Source organism: Pleurodeles waltl, chromosome 5 (assembly GCF_031143425.1).
Source record: "Pleurodeles waltl isolate 20211129_DDA chromosome 5, aPleWal1.hap1.20221129, whole genome shotgun sequence".
Classification (NCBI taxonomy): Eukaryota; Metazoa; Chordata; class Amphibia; order Caudata; family Salamandridae; genus Pleurodeles; species Pleurodeles waltl.
Genome location: NC_090444.1, coordinates 614,957,945 through 614,984,930, shown reverse-complemented (window position 1 = coordinate 614,984,930; position 26,986 = coordinate 614,957,945). Strand labels below are relative to the sequence as shown.

The window sequence follows — 26,986 nt, the reverse complement described above, 5'->3', positions numbered from 1 at the left end:
TCAGCCCCACACTCTTCAACATCTACAGGATCCCCCTAGCCAACATCCTCCGAGCACACGGAATCACTATCCTCTCCTACGCAGATGACACCCAACTCATCCTCTCCCTCACCTGCAACCCCACCACCGCCAAAACCAACCTACACGCTGCTCTCCTCGACACCGCCAACTGGATGACCACTAACCACCTCAAGCTCAACTCCAACAAAACCGAGATCATCATCATCTTCGGCCCCAACAAAACCACATGGGACGACTCCTGGTGGCCCAACCCCGCTAACCACGCACGCAACCTCAACATCATCCTGGTCCCCTCCCTCTCCATGACACAGCAAATCAATGCTCTAACCTCCTTCTGCTTCCACACACTCCGCACTCTTAAAAAAAAAAAACCTTCAAATGGATCCCCCCAGAAACCAGGAAGACAGTCACCCATGCACTCATTAGCAGCAGACTAGACTACGGCAACGCCCTCTACGCCGGCACCACACTCAAACTCAAACGCAAACTCCAGAGAATCCAGAACTCAGCCGCACGCCTCGTCCTTGGCCTCCCCTGCCACGAACGAATCTCACCACACCTCAAATCCCTGCACTGGCTCCCCATAGACAAGAGAATCACATTCAAGATCCTCATCCATGCTCACAAATCCCTCCATAACACTGGCCCAACCTACCTCAACGAAAGAGTGAACTTCCACACGCAAACTCCTATCAGCCGACCTTGCCCTAGCCTAGATACGTGCAATGTAGGTAGTGAAATTCTGTAGGTTTAAACCAAGCATTACTTGCTTCTTCCCTCACGTGCACAGCCTCTATCTCATTCTCGGTCAGTCAGTGGGCTATCGGGGTCCACGTCCTATAGATGGCAAACATGCATTGGGTCTGTATGCTGGTGCGATTTGACGGCAGTGTACAGCCATATGATCAGGCCCCTGCTGGATCTCATCTCTAGGAAAAGATTCAGTACCTGCAACTCCTGTGACTCTGCCGTAAAGGCAGGCCCCATGTCCTGGATCGTGCAGGATATCTTTGTGTACTATAAGAACTGCCCCAGGGTGAGGCCGAAGCACTCCACAGCCTCCACAAAAGAGATAAAGGAGTCGCCCTGATAGAGATCCCAGCATTCAACATCCACCCTTAGCCCAATGTGTAACATCCCTTATCATATGCATTTGCTGGGCCCAGCCACCAGAGAGGCCGCTGTCTAGCACAGGGCTGGTGCCGGAAGACACCCCGTAGCCACTGCATTCCAGGCTGCCTCAACCTGCAGCACAATGCACAGATAAGCCATGGAGTCCCCTACGTCGCCCAGCAACCTCAGCTGGAGGTTCGGACCATCGACCAGTCTGCCCAGTAGATGTTTCTCCCAGTTCATTTTCTCTTCACACTATAGGGCTGCATATTGTAGGTGCTCTGCCAGGTAGTAGAGATAGAGATTCAGCACCTCCGTTTCCCTTGCCCAGGTCCAGCTGTAGGACAGTGAGTTTCACTCTGCTATGCTTTGCTGACAACACCAAGGAGGTCAGCAGGCAGTTAAGTGCAGTGAATGTAGCGCAAGGGATGTTGCGGAAGGTGTTCTACAACACATGTATGCACCAGGTGAAGGAGCACCATCTTATTGAGGGCCATCTGTCCCATGATTGAGAGTAGCAGGGTATTCTAAAAGGCTATTTAAGTCTGAAGTCCCTGCAAAACCCTCCCTATGTTAAGAATGTACGGCTGTTCTGGGGTGTGAGCCACTGGGATCCCCAAATAGGGGAAGGCATTTGCTCCCCAGGGAGCACCCATGTCTGGGATGGTCTCTCTAGCAATACTTTCCAGGGCTGCAACTGGGAACACGACGATCTTGCAGGCATTTACTTGGGGACCCGATACCGTTCTGAAGGTAGCCATCAACTGGAGGAGGGGCGTGTATGTTCCCGGCTAACAAAAGTATACTAGGGTATCATCTGTGTACATTGACATGATGAGGACTTGTAGGCCGATCCGGATTACCCAGTCAGCCAGGTTTGTTTGAAGATAAATTGCCAACGGTGCCACAGCCAAGGCACAAAGCAGTGGAGACAGGGTACACCTCTGCCTGGTGCCCCTCACTATTTCCCATGGCTCTGAAACAATGCCCCGGTGTACACTCTAGACAGTGGTGAAGAGTACAGGAGCCGCACCCAGCGCAGAAAACATGGCCCAAAGCCATGCAACGCTGCACCTCCCAGAGGTACTCCCAGCTCAGGGAGTCAAAGGCCTTTTCTATATCAAGGGCCACAAGCACTCTTTCCATGTTGCCCCCCGGACTTGTGCATAACATGGGCGCTAGGCACCTCAAGTTCATATGTGTACCACAGCCAGTTATGACGCCGTACTGGTTTTTATGCACCAGGTGTGGGGGCCACCCTCCTTAGTCAAGTGGCCAGGACCTTCAAGAGAAGCTTGTAATCAACTTTATTCATTAATAAGGGGTGATAAGACACTGAATACGTAGGGTCCTTGTCTGGTTTGGGGTTCATGACTATAATTTCTTCCCACATGGAGAGGAGAGGAGTCCCCCTCTGCTGTGCTTTCTAGAGTGTCTCCAGGAGTTTGGGAAGCAGTTGGGACTTTTACTGTGGATACCACTCCACCGTGAGGCCATCTGGCCTGGGTGGCTTGCTCGTGGGCACTTGCCCCAGAGCCTTCTCCAATTCCTCCACCAGCTGGTCTGCCTCCGGCTGCCTGTGTCGCTCCCTAGTCAATTTAGGGACCCCCACCTGGTCCAGGAAGTCCGCAGTCACGCCTGGGGCCATGGGAGCGGCGATGCTATACGCAGACGTTAGGTATCCATGGAGCAAAGCATTAATAGTCACCTGGTTGCACAGCATGCTACACTTTGGAGTGAGGAGGCTTGGTATCTTTGAATGGGGCTGTTCCCTTTTAAACACACATGCTAGCAGGTGACTGAGTATGTCACCCTTGCGGTGCAGGTGCTGCTAATATTCCTGTCTGGTGAACCTGTCAAGTCGATCCCAGGTGTCCTGGATTGCCCTCCTTGTCACCATCAGTTGGTCTCCCACATTATCCCGCCCTGGTGGGTTCACGCTGTAAGGCTTCCAGGCATGCCTTATTGTCACTGAGTTCTGCCTTTAAGTGTTGTCACATGCTGCAGATTTTTAGAGAGGCACTTTCCAAGGACCAGCACTTCTAAAGCATCCCACTCTATACCCCGGGTGTCAGCAGAGTGCCAGCTTGTGGTGAAGTAACCTTCTACGATTCCTCAGAGATCCTCCTGGGACTGAGCATCGCCGAGCACCTCAGACTACAGCCTTCACAGCGGTATCCGCAGCCTCGGGCCTCCAGTCCCCACTTCAGCAATGATGGGGGTGTGGTCCGAAAGGTAGCAGACCAAATATCTGGTTTCGCCCACCTCCTGTGCAATGTCCCCCATCACCAGTATTCTATCCAATCTGCTGTGGGCACCGTGTACCATCGTGTGGCAAGAGTACTCCCTCCTCCGAGGGTGCTGTGTTCTTCAGATATCTATGCAATCAGAGTCAGTCATAGTGTCTGATGCCCTGCGGTCATCAGATACTTCATCCCCATCTTGTGTGGATATCGGTTTAGATGTCTATTTAGAGGTCCATCACGGACACAATTAAAAATACCCAGTATGGGGTTGTCCAGATAGTCCTGATCAGGGCATAAAAGTTTCCATTGTCTGTGTTGTGGGCCATACATATTAGCATATAGACTTCTCTACTGTGCAGCAGACCTTGTAGGAGGACGCATCGTCAATCCATGTCTGCTTTGCAATAGGTGAGCTGAAAGGGGACCCAAGGTGCTATCCTGACAGCTATGCCCCTGGCATTACTAGAGTACGTGGAGGAATGCATTTGGCTCTGCCACTTCTTGCCCAATTTGTGCACCTCCCTGTTCCTCAAATGTGTCTCCTGGAAGAAAGCGATGAGGACATTGTGTCGCTTGAGGAAGATGTGGGCCATGTAACACATAATAAATGTACTGAGGGCACGAACATTTCACGTGACCATCCTAATGGAACTCATTATTCTACGTTACCACACATCCATGGGCTCCCCCCCCCCCCTCCACACAGCTAAGGAGGGCCATCGTCTGCAGCACCCTCACTCACACCCCCGTTGGACCCACTCAAACACATCAGCTCGGCTCCTTATAGCTGCACTTGACAAATAATAAGCAAACATCCACTCCCTTCCTCCCCCCAGGTGAACAGTCATTACACCCTCCTAGGTTTGTAGTTGATGAGCACAGTGATCCCATGTTTGGTGAGAAGTAAATAACTACACCAGAGGATTTACTGAGATACTAAGGAGAGGGTGATAGCAAGAACAGACAGAGCAGGAAGCTCTTCCAGAACCAAAGTTAAACAAGCATTTTCAATGCAATGGGTCTCTCATTTGCTCGAGTTAGAGCTATTAGCATTGTAAAGAAAAAAAACGCAGTGCGATTGCACTATGTAAAATGCAGCGCGATCGCGCTGCGTGGAAAATAAACAGATAAAGTAGTCCGGACACCATGCTGAAAAAATCGAGCCTCATATATTTTTAGTAGTTTACTGGTGCTGTGTAGGTGGGCTAAACACCGGTTATGCATGCCTTTCACAAATGAAAGCAAGCAGATTTGAAAAGGCAAGCCCACCAACCAATGAAAGTGACTGACGTGACATGGGCATGGTTGCAAGCCCAAAGAGAGATTACAGAATGGGACGGAGCGCTTTGCGCTCGCCCATAAAAAGGGGAAATTAAATGTGAAGAAAATTAATGGATATCCAGTCTTCAGTGGTCAATAGACAGTTGCTTTGTTTGCTGCATATCTTCCAAAGGTGGCATTCAGGTATCAATTTTGGAAAAGGCTCTCTATTTGACTACCACCCAATCCTCCCCAATTTCCCAATCACCAAGTCTTCCAGGAGCTTCATGTAAATGTTAAATATAGCTATTGCCACTATATAATGTTCATGCACATACCCAACATGCTGTGTAGGTAGAAAGAAGAGATCATACCGGGAGCACCTCAGCTGAACGTCTGAAAAATCTAAGAATGGCCATTCAGGAAGGAAGACACACAATCCAGGATTTGATCATCCACCCACTATTACTTAATTAGTGTCCCCTGGTTGCACTCTTGAGAGACCATGGAGAACCAGAAGGTTTGATCACCCCTCCCAAATGCAGTCTGCATAGTAATATTCTTTTTAAATGCTCAAAAATGTGATGGATGGAAATGCTTGACTTTATCAGATTCTTTTAAAATTATTTTGTGTACCTTCCTTGTGGTGGTGCAGTGAAAAATGCACCCATAGTAATTACCAGGGATTGATTAAAGCATTTCTCTTTCACTGTTTTTGTGCAGTGAGTTAACAATATCTTTTTAGGAAATTCAGACACTGTTTTATTCATGATAATTCTAAAACTACCAAAGTTCTAGCTACATGATTTCATTTAAAACAGTTTTAGGTGTGCATTTGTGTTGTTTGTATAACTCTTAATCCCAGAGTTATCCAAGATGGTTGTTCCTATAAAACAATTGGCCTTTTAACATATTTACCTGTTGACCTATTTATAGTTTGCCATTTTCTCCGCATCGCCTCAGATTTGAGACCTTATTTCATAGTATTTAATGTTCCTATTGAGTTTTAATATTCTTCTTTGTCTTTTTCTTGCTAATAAAGAGAAAGGGACGAACTTATGTCAGCTTTGGTGGTGCTGCGAAAGAACTTAAAGGACATGCAACACAGGGAATGCAAAGCATACGAACAAGTCAAGCAAGCTGTGGTGATGACGGAAGAAGCAAACTTGGAGAAAACCATTGTATGTATACATATTGACCAAATATCAGTGCCTTAGCATAGCTCTCGAGTGGCCTGTATCACATGTAACTCCTTTGTGCTTTTGTGACTTTTGTGCCGTTAGTACTTTGCATTCTGGTATATAGTTTGGCTTTTCACATCATGTGTAGGATGAAGATGTGGACTAATGACTAGAGCTGCCAACTTTGGAAATGGGGAACCAGGTTTGAACCCTACCTTCTGCTCAACATCATTCTTTGATTGTGAGCAAATCACTTAGGGCCTAATTTAGATATTGGCGGTAACGATCCCGCCGCTGGTTTTCCATTGGAAAACTTGTCTGCGCCTTTGTGGTCCACCCACCGATTTAGATGTTGGCAGAACCATAGGCGAAAGACCTGCCTACTCGCCCAAGAATCTCCAGCCGCTTCAACAGTGACATTGGGAATAGGGGCTGATGGCGGGATTCTAGCCACCTTTACTGCAGAGCAGATTTGGATGTGCCTTACTTCCAAGCCAACTGTGGCACTCCGACCTCCACACTTGAGTTGTCAGATTGGTGGGGAATTGTGGTACAAATCTACCTTTTTCCCCATTCTAATTCCATTTTTGACTGGAAACAACAGGACTGACCCTTCTGTCACTGCTGCCAGTGGACCACGGCGAAAACATGAGCACCCTGTCACCAGAATTAAAGGCAGGGAACCTGCATTGGCTGTGTATGTTGTGTGGTCTCCGCATATGAGCTTGGGACCACTACAGTTGTATGCATGTCACAGTAATTGTTTCTAATTACTGTGCCACGCATATGTCGGGAGCACATTTGTGTGGGACATGGATGAGGACACACTCCTTCAAGACACATATTGCACACATGCCCAACTGTCATTGTGGTGTCAGTGTTCAATGCCAAATGAGTGCTGGCACCACATTGATGTTACATTCACACCCATCAACTATGTTCATGTGTGCACACTGCATTGGGATCTGTACCTGTGATGTTATGCTTTCAGTTGTGTATTTGAGTCATTACGTCTGTGTGTGTGTGTGTGTGTGTGTGTGTGTGTGTGATTCGATTGGCTGGTTGAGGCAGAGGGAGTTGGAGTGGGTGATGTTGTTGTGTCTGTATGTGTGCCTCTTGCATGTGGTTTCGATGTTGTTGTGCATGTTTGGTTGTGTGTTATGTTGCTGTGTGGAACGTTCAGGTGAGGGTTGTGTGATTGTCGTGATGTGTGTAGGTGTGCTTGTGTGTGAGTGTGTTTGTGTAGATGAGTGTGTAGCTGTGTTGGTTGTTGTGTCATTTGTGGGAGCACTGCTAATGTGTATGTGTGTTGTGTCATGAATGTATGGCAGTGTATGTTTTCAGCATGTACGTGTTGTGTGGGGTTGGAATGGTAATGGATTATAGTGTGTATGTGGTGTGTTGTATAGTTTGTTGTGCAGAGGGATACATGCATGGCTATGGTACTGTGTGTATATGTGTGTGTTTGTGTTTGTGTGTGTGTGTGTGTGTGTGAGAGACTTACCTCTATTCCATTGCCACTGCCATTGTACGATGTCCATTGGGTCGAGCAATGGGCCCTCCTGTCAGCAATCTGCCACCAGTACACTGCCTGCAGGACTGTAACATCTCAATAGGGTCTGCAGGAACCCACCAGCCTGCTGGCTAGGAAGAGCACTCTGTGGTGGTTTGCAGCTGAGCCGCAATACATCTAAATACGGCGGGTGGAACACTGTCATCTGGATGGTGTTTTCGGGTCCGCTTCCACGGCAGGTTGGTGGTAATACCGACAAGATCTAAATCAGGCCCCTAATCTCCCCATGCCTTAAAAAAATGTGTAACATGAGATTCTCTTATGAAACATTCTAGCGCCCTTTGGATTAGTGTGCACTATATAAAACAGTGAATATTAAAAAATATATTAAAAATGAGCATTAACTTAAATGTCTCAACCTGCAGAGTGCTGACTGACGGTGCTACTCATGACATGTAGCCTTTTTGACAGCTATTATAGCTTGAATTTATAACTGAAGACCTAAAATGGTCCCGTGCTAGGAATTGGCACACTAATACCAACAATTGTTTCACGGCTCACGCCTGAGGGAGCGAAACCGTCAAGCGAGATACTGACTTCAGTGTACAGGGTTGGCCTTTATGTGCAGCTCCACTCCATCACTTCGTTAGCAGTACGGAGCCAGCACAGATTCACATGGCACCACCAAGTGGCACATAGGAGCATTGCTGAGAACGTTTCCGGACCCCGGTTAGATAGAATATCCACAAGAAAGACAGTCACCAGAAACCATTGTAGCAGCTTCTGCGCAAACTGGAAATGAGTCTCTTGTTGATATAACATGTTGGTAAGTGTTTGTAAAGGAATGTATAATAATTGTATATTTTCCTTTGAGGGTTTTAGTTTACCTCTATGCTGCAATATGTGGGAAAATACGTGATATCACTATTAACAAACGTTTTCCGGCTTTCAAGTGCAAGTTTTTCTTGACCTGAACCTGCCTGTAATTTGTTATCACATTTTCACTAGGGTATTTTACCGCATTACTTAAAATGTGCTGGATAAGTCAAAGTGTCCAGTAACGAAATGACTGAGCAGGGATTGACTAAAATGTGCATATGCTGAATGGACATAACTGTCAGGAGGTGGTGCTAATTAACATAACTGTTAGAAGGTGCTACAAATTCAGTGAGCAATGTATTGTCCTGTATCCATGCGTTGTAAGGTACTTTCAATTAGGTCTTTTTTATGAAGTTCCAGTTACATATAGTGCACACTGCACAAGGAAGATATTGCCCATTGCTCACCCCATGTCCAACTGAGCCTCTCAAGCTAACACCATGCAGAATCCTCAAGCAGCAACTTCAAACATATATCACAGCATGAAGAGGGGCACGGCCAAGCAAGATGGCGGAGTAAGCACCTTTTCCCGACGCTTCCGCTGGCGTCCACAAAATCCTGAATAGTCCTACCTCACCGGCCGAAAGCGTTTCCCTCTGTTAGCCATCTGCAGTGGTGCTGTGTTCGCCGTACCCACGATGGCTGAAAAGATTTTTCATAAGTGTGTGGTTGCAGGTGGGGCCCCGGAGAGGCAGACTGATTGGGCCTGACGTCGCTGGTGTCGCCCGGTCTTGGGCAGCAAAGAACAGACGAGAGCAGAGCCTCTCCTGGGGAGGACAGTCGAGCCTGACTGCCGGACTTCCTGGGGTCTTGTAAGTGGGCGTCCTGCAACCATAGGACCGCCTTAATTATCCTTTCCGGTTGGTGAGGGGGTTTATAACATGTTCATTGTGTGCATGTCAAACTTACTAGCAGTAGGATGCCGGTGGGGAAGCCCCGTAGTGCACTAGTTTTAGCAGCCTATTGACACCGGGTGGAGCTTGAGGAGGTTGGCCTCGCACCATCCCAGATGACTGGGCCATTTATGTGTATTAGGTTTTATGGGTGTAGCAGAGTAGTTCTTCCGCCACCCACTGTTTGGGGTATGGGGCAGGGTCCGCATGCTTCCTTAGTGTCTCTTTTCTGATGGGAGGGATGGGCACCTCTGCGCAAGGGGAAGGGGGAGGAGTTAGGTATTTATTTTGTTCTGCGGTTTGTTGTGGATCAGTTTCAACAAAGAACAAGGCCAGTGTGTATGAGAAAAATATCCTTTGCCAAATTAGGGGGAAGGGTGAACCAGGGACTATGGGAGAGACCCCATGAGCTGAGTGAGTGAGGGAGGTACAGTGACATTGTTGAAATGATGTCTGCTACTTAAACTAAACTACTCACCAGGATATACGTGGGCTGGCACAGTTAGAAAAACGCAGGCATATCTACGATTATCTCCAACGATATGGGGTGGGTATTGCCTTGCTACAGAAAACTCGTCTGGGGAGATTGTATCCTCAGCCTGTGCAAGCGATAGAGGGAGCACTTATACTGTATGCCACATCTTATTCAGGTTTTGGCCGGGGGTACTTATTTACTGGGGGTAGGGGGTCTCGTTTCAACATATTAACCATATAGTGGACCCAGATGGTCAATATGTGATTTTTGTCTAGTAGCCTGGATGGCAGGTAAGTATGTTTAGTTAATGTTTATGCCCAAACTCGGATGACTCAACATTCTTTCTCCAGGTTCGAAGAGAGATGTCACCTTTCCCGGATGTGACCATGCTGGGGAACTGTAACTGTGTCCTGAGCGATGGGTTAGACTGGGAACCTCCCCGACCCAGCACAAAGTCTCATCTCACAGCTTCTCTCTGAACTTTGATGTCGAGTCTACATCTTGTTGATGTCTGGCAGCAGAGATGCCCCAACCAGTAACAGTTTTCCTGCTATACCCCGACAATGTGCACTGCCAGCCGACTTGATTATTTCCTGGTCAGCTCAGAACAGTACCTTTAGTGGATGATGTCTCATACCTGCCCGGTATATATCCGATCACTCCCTGGGTCTCTTGACGTATCTGCAGGAGACAAATCGAGCTGCTGTTCCACTGTGCCGCCTCAGGGCCGAGGCTCTAGAGGATTCCCCATTTGCGCAAACAGTTGGGACCTCCATTGAACACTTCATTTCTGAAAACTGGGAAACAGAGAGCACTCGCTTTCTGGAATGGGGATGTCACGAAGGTGGTGGTAAGATGTATCTACAGATCGGCATCCTATGGAGTCCGCCAACAACTAGAGAGAGGTATCCAGACAGGAGAAGAAAACTGGGCTTTCCTGAGCCACTTCTGTCCGTGGACCTTAGAGCTTTTGCGGCCTGGCATGCGACATGTACCAGGCTATTAGATGACTGGCGTAGACTCAATAATTACACATACAAAGCTTATAGACAGCGTTTACCCATTGAGGGGGGATAGGTCCGATGCCTTGTTGGCTCGTCTCCTCAGACAAGAGGCCCTGGATAACACTAATGACATTGAGTGCATCACAGGGATCAGTAATCCACACCCAAAGTGGCAATCAACACCACTTTTTATGATCACCTCCATAAGGTGCCAAGGCAATCATTAATTAGGGAATTCCTTGCGAATTGTTTGCCTGCTTCCCTGTCTAGATATGGACTCTGCGGATATACTCAGTGTCTCTATTACTAAAGATGAAGTACTGCTGGCAATTAGATGTCAAAAATCAGCTAGAACCACGGGTAGAGATGGGCTACCTGCACAGTTTTACCATAAGTATGCGGAGGTATTGGCGGATCCATTCCAAAGAGGCATTAGAAACAGGCAGCTTGCCGCCCTCCATGCGAGAGGTGTTCGTTATCATGGTTTTGAAACCTGGGAAGGGCTCTATCGGTCTCGGCTTTCCGGCCGATCTCACTATTGATTATAGATGCCAAAATAATCAGTGGTATGCTCGCAGCTTGTTTTCTTCCCTATATAACGGCGCTGATTCATTTGGATCAGTCCTGTTATATTCTGCGGTGGAACACCTGGCATAACCTTCAGAGATTGGCTCATATATTTCATGCTCCCAAACTCTTAACTGATGATTTTGCCTTGGTCCTCCTGGACATAGAGCAGGCTTTTGATTCCCTACAGTGAAGCCACCAATGGCAAGTACTCAGCATGATGGGACTTCCGGAGGGCTATATCATTTGGGTTTGACTCCTCTATGCACATTCATGTGCCCTCCTCCGCTTAGGCGGTTGGTGTTGGCCCGGCTGTCTCCCTGTAGGGGAATGCAGCAGGGCTGCCCCTCGCACCACTCTTATTTGCCCATGCAATGGAGCTGTTAACGATAGTACGGGCACTGCATCCCTGTGGTATTCGACTGGGTGCTACCACTCATGTGATATCCTTATATATCGATGACGCCTTGGTGTATTTACGACAGTCAGGATACTTGGTTTCAATCTTTCTTAATATTATGCAGCTCTTTGGTGAAGCCTCGGGGCTCCACATCAACCAGTCTAAATCGAAGATCTTCCCCTTGGGTAAGCTGGTGGAAATACCGGTTGTGAATCTTCCTGGAGTAGATATTCCTTGGGAGCCCGTTTGAGGTTCGATTCCTGGGCATATACATAAAACATGATGCACTGTCATATCTGGAACGAAACATTGGCAGAGTAGTAGAGTATTCAATCCGCCTCTGGGAAACAGTCCCACTGTCCTCAATGGGACTAATTGCTATTGCCAAAAATTATTGTTTTGCCCAAATGCCTCTATGTTCTTCAGAATACACTGTTTGCAGTTCCTCTGTACTGCTTCCGGACCCTCAGCAGGCTTATGATAGACCTTATGTGGAGTGGTAAATGTAAACTGATTAAATTGGCAACACTCCAGATCCCCTGGTGTGGCGGTGGACTCAAGCTCCCCATTCTAGAACTTTACTATATGGTGGCACACTTACAACACGCCACACATTGGTTTGATGAAGATGAGAATTGGGAGACCAGACTCCTATGGGCCACTGACCAAAAAAAAAACCCTACTCCTCCAACTGATGCAAGGAAGGAGAGGTCCCCATAGATTCCCACACATTGTACATGTGGTTGTTGGAATCTGGGGGGAAGTGGTACGGCAGGTGATTGGCCGGGCCCCATATGCCCCGGACTTGCCCTCATGGATGCTACAGCCATTTGTTCAGATTTCTCTGGTGATGTCTATAGAAAAATGGAGAAATAGTGGGTGTGGAAGAGCTGAAGACCTAAACCTTGAACTGTCAAATGAGAGGAAGCAGTGAATACTTTTTCTCTAGGTTCAGGCAATATATGAAAATATCAACTACCACCCGGGAGCTCTGGCCGTCCTACCCTGAGGAACTAAAAAGTTTGGAGGTCCTGACCACCCTGATAACCTTGGTAAGGGGAAGGCGACTGATAACCCACTTATATTGCGTATTTTGGGAGGATCTCCTTAGAGAGACACTTCAGACACAGGGCACATGAGAGGAGATACTAGATGAGCAAGTGCCTTCAAAAGATTGGGAAATAATACATGCCGGATTCCGTAGAACCAGTTCGAACACTCACTTTGAACTACTCCAGTACAATGTGGTGCACCAGGCCTACCTCGCCCCAGACACGCTCCATCTGTTTGATCACGGAAGACCTGATAGTTGTCCCAGATGCGGGACGCACAGGGTGGGTTTCTTACACATGATATGGTCCTGCCAGACACTATCAGGGTTCTGGGCATCCGTGATTCGACGCCTCACTATGGCCTTGTGTTGGGATATCCAGGCAGATATACAACAGATACTACTGGGGTTGATGCCCTCATCCGCACACAAACACTTATGCAGGAAATGTATTTTCCTGGGTCCTGTGTTGGCTAAGCGCCGTATTTCTATGTCATGGGTTAGATAGGTTCCACCGGACTACAGGGCCTGGGTGAAAGATGTAACAAAATGGGCAACAGCAGAGGTGGTGTGCATGCGTCATGTCAGGAGAGATGACCGGCTAGAGGAGGATTTACGAGCCAGGACTGCCATGCTTTCAGACCTAGAAAAGTGGAGAAACCCTCGAGTCTGCGTACAGGTGCCGCTCGATGGCTCATGGGGGATCTCCAAGCTAGAGGTGCTTCGTAGTTACCCCAGACTAGTGACTAATAACCAATGGCACCCTTAGAGGGGATCCTGTACCCACACACAGGCAGAGCTTGAGGGGAGGGGAAACGCTGGTGTTCAATTAAAGTCTGCTGGAATCATTCACGTTTGTTGGTGATGTACACGTACTCCTGCCACGCTTTTCGGAGCGAGACTGTAGTTCATAGCTCCGTTCCTCCTACAATCGATATGTAATTATTCTGTTTAATACTTATTGTCTTGACACAAATTATATGCAGTGTTCGCTTAACCTATTATTGTATTCTTAGACCTTGAGTTGCAGATGTCTTGGGCGGATATTACCCGCTTTATTCTTACATTGTTTACAAAGACGGTCTATAACTGTTAAGGCAAACGCTAATACAACTAATGAAAGTTTTCCCCCAAAAAAAATCACAGCGTGAAAGCACAGGTACGAAATACAAGGTAACAACCGAAGACAACAGATAGTATCAATAAGGGCAATATATGCACTGCACATGAACTAAAGCAATCGTCATCTCCGATTTAAATTTGCGCATTCCATCGATTTTAATCGAGTAGACGGGGCTGAACTTCGGTCAGTGGCTACTAACACTTTTACTGATTTAATCTGGAAGTATTTTGAAATCTCTAAAGTTCTCCCAATGCTTGATGATTGTTTCCTGCGTTATAATGTGCCATCTACTTGGGATACTGATTCTGGAAAAAAAATAGTTTACAATTATAGTTAAACAAAAAGCCCTTCAGCAAACTTTTAATAGTGATCGAAAACTGCTTTTGAAATTTAGAATAGGCAGGGCGCTTGAAGGAGAGGTTGTGTTTCTTAGGCTCATGAAGCATACATGCACTCTGGTGTTAGTTAGCCCATCTGCTCGAAGAATATTTACTAAAATGTGCTTTGCCCAAGTTAGCCCATTGAGTAATCCATGTAGATGGGAGGTTAAGTACACCAGTTATGTACATTATGGCAGCTGGCGTACAAAACACAGCCTCACATCTGTTATGCCCTCTCACATTTAAAACGAGCTTTGGCAAAGACAGTAGGTCTGGGATGCCCACAAGCCTTTTTGCCTTTGTAAATGCTTATTTTGTTTTTCATGGTTTTTGAAAAAAAGTGTTGTTAGGAAAGTTGCCTGGCACTTAACAGTCTAGAAAAAACATTGGCTAAAAGAAAAAATATTTTTACGCTCTTAAAAAGTATACTGTGCCATAGTAGTCTCTAGCACTCAAGAGTACTACTTTGTGTGAATGTGCTACTTACGGAAGGGCAGAATACGTTCACTTAAAGTGAAATAAGCCAGTGCCTGTAGTGGGCTGATACCTTGCCCCATGCTGGATACTGTAGTGGGCGGAAACAAATGTGACTGACAAATGGATGAAGAAGGCTGGCTGACAGCTCTTGCAATAAGTATATTATAGTTATAACTTTAATAAAAGCAAAAGAGCTTGGCTAACTGCAGAACTAAAAAGGCCCATCTTCAATTACATAGGTGTCAAGAGGCTGTGAGTTAGTGTTTAGGAAGAATGTCAATTAAAATTGTGTATAGAGTGGTAAAGTTTGTTTTTGAGTCTGTGAAAATGTCAAGTGCAAAATAGCTGTACATGAGTGCTGTTGGTTACTGAATGTACATTTTTTCTGTAGCCGAGCCCATGGTATCGACGGCTTAGGATTTAGTACTTACAACTAATTTAGAAGTGTTAGTGATGTGCAAATCTTATAACTTTCCATTTTTAAACTTCATATATAGGATTGTGTTTTTAAACTTGGTAGTGTAGTTGTGTGATGAATGTACATATTTCTTATTTTATATTATGAGATGGGTAGTCGTTCTATGTATACTAATAAATTAAACTTGAACCAGCACAACCATCAAAGACAAAAAATCAGAAATGAACAAAATGTCACACAAGTGTCAGAACACAACAGATTGCACCCCCGTGCCCAGTAACACCTAACATGGAGACAAATGTACACAGGAGTATGACCAATCAAACGCACATGCAACCATCCGTTTCAGTGGCGCAAGGCAACCAATACATAATCACAGTACTAGTAGCACTTTAGTGGGTGCCACGTTGGTAGGCTTCTCAGGTATACACTTGCAACCACACACACCTTTCACCCCTTAAGACTTCAGGTGATGCTGCTCTACATCAGGGAATGGACATCACCACCGTTATGTGGCATGCATTTCACAAACTCTGCACAAGCAATGCACTACAAGCAGTGGCTATCCTCCAGACACTCACTGCTGCACACTGGCTACTCTTAAAAAAACAACAACAAAAAAACAACAATGCAATATATGAAGTAAAACTCATTGACAACTAACCCTGATTTTATGCTGTGTAAACCATCTGGAGTGCAGCATGACTTCTGATCCTGGCTGTGAAACTGGCTCAACTACACACCACCGGATGTTACAGAAAATGGGTCAGTGTCTGACCTATCATTCAGCACAGAGCCAATTTGCCAAGATCCAACCCAACTTGCAGGATCCTAACCAACCACAATAATCACAGCAAAATAAACCATAAAGCAAAAGCGCCTAGATCTGTTCACATTACTTGAGGTGTTGTTAAATATTTTCAGTACGGTTCTTTTAAAAGGAAGCCATTTTATAGACTGTGAGGTATGTGGTGTTGGATGTACTACTGTCCCAACTTGTTGATGGTTACTCCATGGTTTTACTGCTCTCTGTACCGTCTTCTGAGGTACAGGGAGAACAGACTGCTGGCTATGACTTCGTAAAAAAAGATGCAGCTTAGATTGATTAAACCCCTGCATATTCAAATCTAGTATGCGGTTATCAACACACCACATGTAATTCCCTTGTCTGCCCTTACCCACTGTACCTTTAGCTGCTGCCACCACTCGCTACTATCAAGATTGTGGTGTAGTGGAAGGGGAGAAGTAGGGGCTATTCCTGACAGGGAAAAACAAGGTAAAGCATGGGCACCAATGCCTAGCCATGACCACAGGTAAAAACTCTTGAGTTCTGCATATTCTTTGGAATACGCAGAGTCTGAATGATAACATCTAGCAGCATCAGAATTACATCTGCTAAAACAGATTCCCCAGAAGTGTTGATGCTCCGGAAAAGCCAACAGCTGGGCAGATTGTATGCTTCTGGATAGATATGCCTTCTGCACCGTTTCTTGATTGGGTCACCACATAGTCATGAGAAGGGGGTAATTATTTGTAATAGCTTACCCTTCCTTATAAAATGCAACTGATTAGAAAGGCATGGTAGGCATGTTATGGTATCATGGATACTTAGGAGGTCAAACTTGGACCCTATTGTTAACTACATCTTCCACAACGCAGGAGATGTGCCACTCGCTATTGATTAGTGCCCTTATAGGTGTGACTGTAGTAGGTGGAAATTTCAATAGGGTATGTGTGCTGACCTGGATAAGCAGTGTGGGCTGGTCACCAATTGGCAGATATATTCTGATGGCTGATTTTTGCGGCATTGCAGGGGCTGAGTGATGTTTGGCAGGCCTGAAACCTGTTTAACTGTGAATTAGCATTTTATTCATTCTCGAGGTTTAACTAATTCTTCATACTGGCACTGGATCTACACTTGGTGTCAGGGACATGAACATTGGCTTGCGTCTTCTCGGATCACTCCCCATTCAGGCTTTATATAGGACATGTATGAAGGACAAAAAGAATATGTGGGGACTGACTTTCTGATCTAGATTTCTAAATGCAAATCCCTCACTTTTTGAATATTCCCTAGGCTAGATTTGGAAACTTTTTTTCAGCAGCACCTCAGAGCTCAGGTAGGTGGCGCCATGCGGCTCAGCACAGATGCCGTTCCACTCTAGAAGTAATATGCTGGCCCATATAGGCACCCCTGCTGCACACTGATGTCAGTTTATTTCTTTTTGTGCCACTAGTTGAGGAACTGGACCTACCTCTTGTCTCTTTTAGACAGATTACCTCAACATCTTTGTGTGCATCCCACCTGCCAAAGCCCTTTAGCGTGCCCTTAGTGGTACACAGCCAATGGGTTGGAGGCATGATCCAACGTTTCGTGCTGGGCTGGCAGACCATCACATTGGACAGGTGGGCCCTGAAAATAAGTCCTACCCTTCCTGGCCACTTTGCCGTACCTTCCACCATTTCCAGAATGACTGAAGAAGGACCACCTCTCCATTTTATGGCAGGAAGTGCAAGCCCTTTTGGCCAAAGGGGCTCTCTAGAAGGTGCCTGTGCCAGAAGTAGGACATGGTTGTTATTCCTGCTATTTTCTGGTACCAAAGAAGGATGGAGTTCTTCAGCCCATTTCAGACCGGCACACTCTCAATGCCTTCCTCCGGAATGAGGAGTTCAAAATGCCCACCATGCCCAGGTCCTGTCTGCCATCGAACCTGGAGACTAGATGGTGGCACTGGAGCTGCGGGATGCCTGTTTTCTTATATCCTTACTGGAGACCCATCATCCCTACCTGCGGTTCATGGTGGGGCAGGAACATTTTCAGTGCGCTATGCTCCCCTTTGGTCTCGCCAGTACCCCTCAGATGTTCACAAAGTAATGGCAGTGGTGGCAGCACATCTTCGGAGGTCAGGGGTCCCTGTCTCCCATCTCCCACCCCCCCCCACCTTGATGGCTGGTTGTTAAAAGCGTGTGGTATGAAACAGGTAGTCAACCACCTCGAGACACTGGCAAATCTGTCATCTTTGTGGTTCACTATCAACATGCCAAAGTCACACCTGACTCCTTTTCGGACACTCATCTTCATCAAAGCCATCCTGGACGCATGTTGTTTTCATGCCTTTTTATCAGTAAGGAAAGTTTAGAACATTCAGGCTACTATCCTGATCTTTCAGCCTCTGTCCTGGATTTCTGTGCGGTTGACTCTTGGGCTCCTGGGACTGATGGCCTCCTGCATCCCATTGGTCAGGCATGCCATGTGGCATATGCAGGCTCTTCAGTGGGATCTGAAACCTCAGTGGGCTCACCATCAATGGGATGTCTCCGACCACATCCAGATTCAGAAGAGAGTGCAAAATATAAGGATAGACTATTCCCAGGTCATCCTAGTTCCCTCGAATGGGGCATGATGAGTATGATATCCACCCCATGCCCATCTTCCATGGCAGGGTATTTACTCAACTACACAGGTGTCTGCGCAGTGGACGCACGTAGTGGGCTCACTGCTGGCACGCCAAAGGCAAGCCCGTCTGCTCCTGGATCGCGCCCAGGGCCCTCCTCCCTTTGAACCCCCAGCCCTCGCAACGAAAGACCTACTTTAGAGACAATTTATTGGCCTTCCACGCCACAGGTAAAGCCACTAATTGCCCTAGAATTAGTGTGTCTCTTGCCATAGAGGCCTCTCATATGAAGCTCCAGAATGCAGTTTTAAATTTATTAATCCCAACTTAAAAGGTGGTTACTGGCTTCACAGCCCATGCCGTGAATACAGTATAAATAATAGCCCTATGGGCTCTAAAGTGGTATGTTCCCAGATAAATGCCTTGTCCCCGGTAAAGCATACATTTGAATTCACTGACTTTCTGAATAAACATCTACCAGATATGGTCTTCATAACCGAAACCTGGGCTGATCCCAAGTTTAGACCAGATATGGTCGCAGCCATACGCCCTGGGTATACCATTTATAGAAAAGACTGGACTCATAAGAGGGGTGTAGGTTTATCAGTTATTTCCCAGGACACCTTTGCTGCCATTTTTACTCCAGCTGAGGAATTGTGGTTTGATCCTATAAAGCCTACGGTGGAGGGATCAGAATTAAACCATAGAGGAAAAAGAAGGAACCCCCAACGGTTCTTAATCAACTTGTTTGCACCTACTCAAAACAGCCATACAATCCTGGGTGTAGGTATACAACAACATTGTATCTCAATTTCTTTTGAACTCTTACTTACATTGCACACAGAAAATAACTCAAATTTATATGAATATTTACATAGCCTTTGAGATAATTTCACAGCATCAATGAAGACAAAATCACAGTGGTAAAGACAACAAAAAATGAAATAAAGCATTACATCCACAAGTAATTTTACTAACTAGCAAACTTTATTGCATATATTGTTAAAACAATGTCCGGGCCAGTGCTTCAGACAACTACCCCTTTATGGTAATTTTTGGGTTTCGTGGAAACATCATTAAACTCCCAGCAAAATTGCTACAAGAATGTCATCTTGGCAGTCAGGCGCCCCTCAAGAAAAAACTGTATACCCCTGTTAGTGGGACAAATTTGTGGTTTGGTGCAGCACATGCTAGATTGATCTCCTCCAAGCCAAGTTCTGACATGTTTGTTTTGTCTTTCACCTGGCAAGGCTTTGTTTTGGGCACAGTTACAGGGTCCTTTTGGCTCTTTCAGCCTTTTTGCGATTGGTGAACAAGCCCATATTTAAGTCACTGGTTGTGATGCGTTTTTTGAAAGGTCTCAACACTTGTTTCCTCCTTCCCCTTTCGTCATGCTGCAGTGGAACTTAACTGGGTATGCACATATTTGATGTGTACTCCCTTTGAGCCGATTCATAGCTGCCCTTTGTGCTTCTTACCCTCAAGACAGTGTTTCTTGTCATTGTAAAATCAGCACAGAAAGTGAACTAGCTGCAGGCTGTGTGTCAATCTGCCACAGACCACCTTCTTCCGAGACAAGCTGGTTCTGCGGATGGGAGGCTCCTTCTTGCCTAAAATTGTGATGCCATTCTCATAAGCCAAACTATTACTCTGCTGACGTTTTGTGCTCACCTCACCCCTCTAAGGAGGAGAAGAGACTCTATCACTTGAACCCCAAAAGAACACTGATCTTTTGCATTGATCCACCCAAGGACATTGGGTGGATGAACAGCTTTTTGTGTGGTTCAGTGGAGCAAAAAAAGGCAAGGCCATGCAGAAGAGGACTATCTCCCATTGGATTGTACTCTGAATCAAGATCTGCTAAGCATTGGCTAAAAAGCAGCTGCCAGAAGGTTTGCGATCTTCTTCCGCCAATGCCAAAACTGCTACCAATGTTTTGACCTGCAGAGTTTCTGTCCTGGATGTCTGTCATTTGACTACACTGGTATCGCTCCATACCTTCACAAAGTACTACTGTCTGGACAGCCAGGTTTGCCAAGAGGGGCATTTTGCAAGCTTGGTCCTACAGGATTTGAGCCAATCCACAGACCCACCTCCTAATAAGTGCTGCTTTAAAATCTACACCAACTGTGAGAAATCTTCAGTTAGAAATATCTATCAGAAGAGCAAGTTCTCTCGTAGGGGATTTCCATGTATAGTCATAAGCAATGAATAGTTCCGCGCGCCTGCGGGGACCCCGGAGCACTGGTGTGAAGTATATTCTTAAGTGCAAATACCAACCCTTTGAAAAAAGGTTTGTCAAAAAACACTTAAGAATAACACTGTGCAGCCTATGTGAACAGCTACACAGGCCAAATTGTTAAAAGAAAAAACAGTTATAGTGTAAATTCACGTTTAAACATCTATTTATTTTATAAATATATTAACGAATACATTCTCATATTTTATTTACACCTCTCATGAGAATAAAACAATGCAGGGCAGTGTAGCCCATAGGCTGCCATTATACAGAATGAAAATAGAGCTGTGCCTTTAAGAAAGTAAAGTCTTCCTGTTTCCCATCATGCACAGCAAAAGGCAGTTGTCTCAGTTCTTTTTTGAATGCTTGTAACCTGACCTGAAGAAACAAAACATTTGTTGAAGTACCAACCTCGATAATATTCATGTTCTATGTCAACTCCACCGGGGAGGAGGGAGGGTTGCTTATGACTATCATGGAAATACCCCTACGAGAGAACTGGAGTTACAGGTAAGAAACCATTCCTTCTCTCGTAGGGGATTTCCATGTATAGTCATAAGCACTGAATAGAGTAGCAAGCCCATCCCCATAACCGCGGTGGAGTACACAGAAGAATACTGAGAAAACATGAATCATGCAAATAAATTCTTGAGCAAGGCCTGTCCAACCTGCGCATCTGCCCTAGCGTCTGTGTCAAGGCAGTAATGCTTAGTAAAGGTATGGACCGACTTCCAAGTGGCAGCCTTGCATATTTCTGCCAAAGGGACATTTCTCATCAAGGCTGAAGAATATACTTCACACCAGTGCTCCGGGGTCCCCGCAGGCGCGCGGAACTATTCAGTGCTTATGACTATCATGGAAATACCCCTACGAGAGAACTGGAGTTACAGGTAAGAAACCATTGCTTACTTGCCTTTAGTCGCACTCTTTCTGGTAGAGGTTATGGGCCTGATTTAGATATTGGGGAATGAGTTACTCCATCACAGTGGTGACAGATTGATTATATTCTGTGGGATTTAGATTTCGGTGGACAGGATATCCGTCACCGTTGTGATGGAGTAACCCACCTGCCAATATCTAAATCAGGCCTTATATCTGATAGAGACTTCTAGCAGCATATTCCTTACCTAAGGATTTTCCCCAGGCATCAGACTGGATCCAGACATTTTGGATTGGAAATGACGTGTTTGGTACCTATAAAGGCACCACCCCGGCACGTGACATCAGTTCTTTTCTTTCTGCACCTGATAGCGCTGACCCGTGAAGAGTTACCCTCTGTCATCTTTTGACTGGGTTTTTTCTCAATTTTTTTTTTTTTTTAGAGAGATTCTACCTTCTGGTGTGATGGGATTTCTGAAAAGAAACTGGCTGGTTTCAAACCATGCGGTGCCTGTCACAGGCAGATGTCTGTGACAGACCCACACCTGGTTTCTTTGTGGTACTTGGAGAAGGACCACGATTCCAAGACGTACATGAACTGCCGCACCATGCAACCAAAGGTGCTAAGGGAGCTGTCCCTCAAGCTCCTCGCCACTTGACATCAAATGATCCCGCAATGCTTTAGATTCTGGTCACAATGAAGGTCCTGGAACTGTTCGTGGAGCTGCACCTCACAATCATCATCCCACTCAAAATCATCAGGGAAGTCCCAAAAACATGAGAAGTCAAAGAGGTCTTTGTCTTTGCTGTGCCCATTGAAGTCTTCTGATGAGACACAGGAGCGTTGACACTACACGCTTCGCTCTTCAGAGCAGCCTGAGTTAGGGTCTGCTCTGTGCTTGCTCGACTTTCCCGGAGTTACCTCTGCCCAACTTAAAAAGTTTTATGAGGCCATTCACCTCATATTTGGGCAGGGTGGCCCCTCTGGAGAACCACGGTCGCAGGAGGGTCCCCCACTGAATCCTCATCAGCGGGTTTGCCCTCAGAGCAAATAAGGCCCCATGGATCCCATGTTGGATCCAGAGCGCAGCTGTCAGCGAGACCTTGTCGGCACCCATTCCATTGCAGACTCCCCCAGTGCTGTTGATGCCCCACAGTGGTGCCATCCCCATCATAATTCCTGACTCCGACATGGAGCCTGATGGGTGTCTTTTAACCCCTTCCCTGCCATGGGCATAATGGTTACATCCGTGGCTGCGGCGCTGAGGTGCCATAAATGTAACCATTACGTCCTGGGACCGGCCCTCTGGGGAAGCGCTAGCGCTCCCTACCCCAGGGCAGGGCTGGAAGAGGAATCGCTTCCCCTTTGACCCGAACTCCCCCCACCCCTCCCCCAGTGATGTCTGATGACGCCTCCGTTCGCGCTGCAAGCATGCTTCCAGCGCAATGCGGAAGAGAAATGTTAAGCATTTCTCTTCCGTTTGGGAGAAGGAGGCAGGCAGAGACATCAAAAGAAAGGAAAGTCTTTTCCTTTCTTTTGATACTCTGAGCATTTCTGCAGCCCGATCATAAAGCGATCGGCTGCAGAAATGGCCACTAGATACCAGGGATTTTTTTGTGTGTTATTGGCATGAAAGGGGAGTGGCCCCTTGGGCAAGGGTCGCTCCCCTGGGGGGCAAATTTATTTTAGGCCTTTTCTGCCCACCTTGGGGGCAGATAGGCCTATTTTTCTCAGGCCAGTCTGCTCCCAAGGGGGGCAGAAACCACTAGACACCAGGGAATTTTTTTTTGCGCCACTTTCACGCAAGGGGAGCGAACCCTTAGGCAAGGGCTGCTCCCCTGGGGGGTAAATGTATTTTAGCCATTTCTACCCTCCTTGGGAGCAGATCGGCCTATTTTTGTAAGGCTTATCTGCTCCCCAGGGGGGCAGAAACCCCACCAGACTCCAGGGAAGATTTTTTTTTTTTTTAAAAGAGGTTGGGGGTATGGCCATACCCCCACCCCAAATAAATGGGTACAGATTTGTTCTGCCCACCGGTGGGCAGATGGGCAATTACCCCCAATCCACTCTGGGGAGAGGGGTGGGGGTTTGGGGGTGGGCTGGGGAAGCCTACTAGATGCCAGGGAATTAAAAAAAAAAAGAAAATGCTGGGGTGGTGGCTACCAACCAGTATGGGCATAGTTATGTCCACACCACAACTGAAGGGGCTAACAGTCTCTCTGCTCTCCCCTGCACACTGAAACATCTTATCCCATGGCAAGCAAGAGGACATTTGATTATTTTGGGTTTTGGTTTTACATTTGGGACATGAGACCTTGTCTAACTCTCAAAATCATCCCAATTGGAATGGTGAGGGCTGCACTTTTTGGACTTTGGGTTGCTGTCATGTAGAAAAATCTATGAGACCTAGACACATCTAAAAACTAAACATCTGTATGAGTCCAGGGTGGTGTGCTTCATATGCACCCCGCACCATTTTCTTACCCACAATGTCCTGCGAACTTCCAACTTTGCTGGAAATCACACATTTTTTCCACATTTCTGTAATAGAACCTTCCGGAAGCCACAAAATTTCTGCCACCCAGCATTGTTGTATATATACCAATAACAATTCTGCCCCGCTTGTCAGCTTAAAAACATTTTTTTCCAAACTGCCCTTTTGGACCCGCTTTGGTTCCCCCTCATTTTTTACATGTTTTTGGTTCTTCCCTGTCACATGCACTTGGCCCACCTACACAAGTGAGGTATCATTTTTACAGGGAAGCTGAGGGGAACGTTGGGTGGTAGGAAATTTGTGCCAGTGCGGTGATGCCACACAGAAATGTGGGAAGAACGTGATTTTTTTTTGTTAGCTAAATTTGAGGTTTGCTGAGGATTCTGGGTAAGAAAACACTGGGGGATCCGTGCAAGTCACACCTCCCTGGACTCCCTCGGGTGTCTCGTTTTCAGAAATGTTTGGGTTTGGTAGGTTTCCCTATATGTTTGCTGAGCCCAAGACCAAAAACGCAGGTGCCCCAACCCCCGCAAAAACGGGTAGTTTTGTATTTGATAATTTTGATGTATCCACATAGTGTTTTGGGGCATTTCCTTTCGCGGGCACTAGGGCTACCCACACAAGTGAGGTACCATTTGTATCGGAAGGCTTTGTGGCTCCTCTCAGATTCCAGAACTTTCCATCACCGAAATGTGAAGAAAAAGCGTTTTTTGGGGCCCAATTTTGAGGTTTGCTAAGGATTCTGGGTAACAGAACCTGGTGAGAGCCTCACAAGTCACCCCATCTTGGATTTCCCTAGGTGTCTAGTTTTTAAAAAAATGCACAGGTTTGGTAAGTTTCTCTAGGTACCGGCTGAGCTAGAGGCCAAAATCTACCGTTAGGCACTTGGCAAAAAACAGCTCTGTTTTCTTCGGGAAAATGTGATGTGTCCACATTGTGTTTTGGGGCTTTTCCTGTCACGGGCACTAGGCCTATTCACACAAGTGAGGTACAATTTTTTATTAGGAGACTTGGGGGGAACGCTGTGTGGAAGGGAATGTGTGGCTCCCATCCGATTCCAGAGCTTTCTGTCACTGAAATGTGAGGAAAAGTTTTTTTTTTTTTTTTTTTTTTTTTTGCCACGTTTTGAGGTTCGCAAAGGATTCTGGGTAACGGAACCTGGTGAGAGCCCCACAAGTCACCCCATCTTGGGTTCCCCTAGGTGTCTGGTTTTAAAAAAATGCACAGGTTTGATAGGTTTCCTTAGGTGCCGGCTGAGCTAGAGGCCAAAATCCACAGCTAGGTACTTTGCAAAACATATGTCAGATTTCAATTTAAAAATGTGATGTGTCCCTGTTGCGTTTCCTGTCATAGGCACTAGGCCTCCCTACGCAAGTGAGGTACCATTTTTATCTGGAGACTTGGGTGAACACAGATTAGAAGAACAAGTGTTCTTGCCCCTTGCCTTTCACCATTATTTCCTTCCACATGTAAAACAGTGTGTAAAAAAGACGCCTATTTGAGAAATGCCCTGTAATTTACATGCTAGTATGGGCACCTTGGAGTTCAGAGATGTGGAAATAACCACTGCTGCTCAACACCTTATCTTGTGCCCATTTTGGAATTACAAAGGTTTTCTTGATACCTATTTTTCACTCTTTATATTTCAGCAAATGAATTGCTGTATATCCGGTATTGAATGAAAACCCATTGCAGGGTGCAGCTCATTTATGGGCTCTGTGTACTTAGGGTTCTTGATGAACCTACAAGCCCTATATATCTCCGCAACTAGAAGAGTCCAGTAGACATGGCAGAAAAACGTTACAGAGTAAAACGTGGAGAAAAATGGCTGTTTCTTTCACCTCAATTCCAATATTATTTTTATTTCAGCTGTTATTATCTGTAGGAAAACCTGGAAGGATCTACACAAATGACCCCTTGCTGAATTTAGAATTTTGTCTACTTTTCAGAAATGTTTAGCTTTCTGGGATCCAGCATTGGTTTCACACCCATTTCTGTCACTAACTGGGGGGAGGCTGAAAGCTAAAAAAAAAAAAATAGTAGAAATGGGGCATGTCCCAGTAAAATGCCAAAATTGTGTTGAAAAATTTGGTTTTCTGATTCAAGTCTGCCTGTTCCTGATAGCTGGGAAGATGGTGTTTTTAGCACCACAAACCCTTTGTTGATGCCATTGTCAGGGGAAAAAAACACAAGCCTTCTTCTGCAGCCCTTTTTTCCCACTTCTTTTTTTTTTTTAAACAAAATGTTCGCTGTATTTTGGCTGATTTCTTGGTCTCCTCCAGGGGAACCCACAAACTCTGGGTACCTGTAGAACCCCTAGGATGTTGGAAAAAAGGACACAAATTTAGCATGGGTAGCTTATGTGGACAAAAGGTTGAGGGCACAAACTGCCCCAAATAGCGAAAAAAAGGCTTTGCACCTGAGGGGGGGGGGGGGGGGGGGGGAGAAGACCTGGCAGGGGTTAAGCTTCTGTGCACAGGGCAATTGTCCTCTGCCGTAGCCCAGTTCCTGTGGACCTAAGTTTACTTACTCAGCACTCCATCCCGAGAGCTAGGTGGTCCAAGCCTCCACCTCGAGAATCAACCCTGATGTGTCTCCCTACCACTCTACCTGATAGGAAATTCAAGAGGCTGGATACCTTTGGCAATAGGATATTCTCCTCCGCCACCCCTGCATTGTGGTTGTGAACAATGCATGCCTTTTGGGCCGTAATTCCCATATGATTTGTGATTCGGTTGTGCATGTGCTTTTCTATGGTCTCGGAGGCGGCCCGACCTATACCATTCCAAGCTATGGCTGATAGGCAAGATGCAGCAAAGTTCAGCTGTGAACTGGACACAGCTGATTCGCTGTGAAGAGCGATTTCATCGTTTGTGACCTTGCAGTGCCATGCCTGGCTTAGAACCACTGGCGTTTCAGCGAGTGTCCATGCCTCGCTTATGGACATGCCCTTTGATGGCTTTCATCTTTTTGGAGA

The 26,986-nt window shown here is 46.3% G+C and overlaps 1 protein-coding gene and 1 long non-coding RNA gene across 4 annotated transcripts in view; one reads left to right on the top strand and one right to left on the bottom strand.

Annotated features, from left to right (window-relative positions):
• Positions 1-26,986, top strand: part of SDCCAG8 (SHH signaling and ciliogenesis regulator SDCCAG8) — a 1,349,628-nt gene that overhangs the window by 293,085 nt on the left and 1,029,557 nt on the right. For both annotated transcript variants that reach the window (XM_069234464.1, XM_069234463.1), the window contains exon 9: positions 5,683-5,821. In XM_069234464.1, the coding sequence (XP_069090565.1) occupies positions 5,683-5,821 (139 nt within the window). The remainder of the gene's footprint in view (positions 1-5,682; positions 5,822-26,986) is intronic.
• LOC138295871 (uncharacterized) overlaps positions 1-26,986 on the bottom strand; it is a 207,512-nt gene that overhangs the window by 15,798 nt on the left and 164,728 nt on the right. The gene's annotated exons all lie outside the window — the stretch shown is intronic.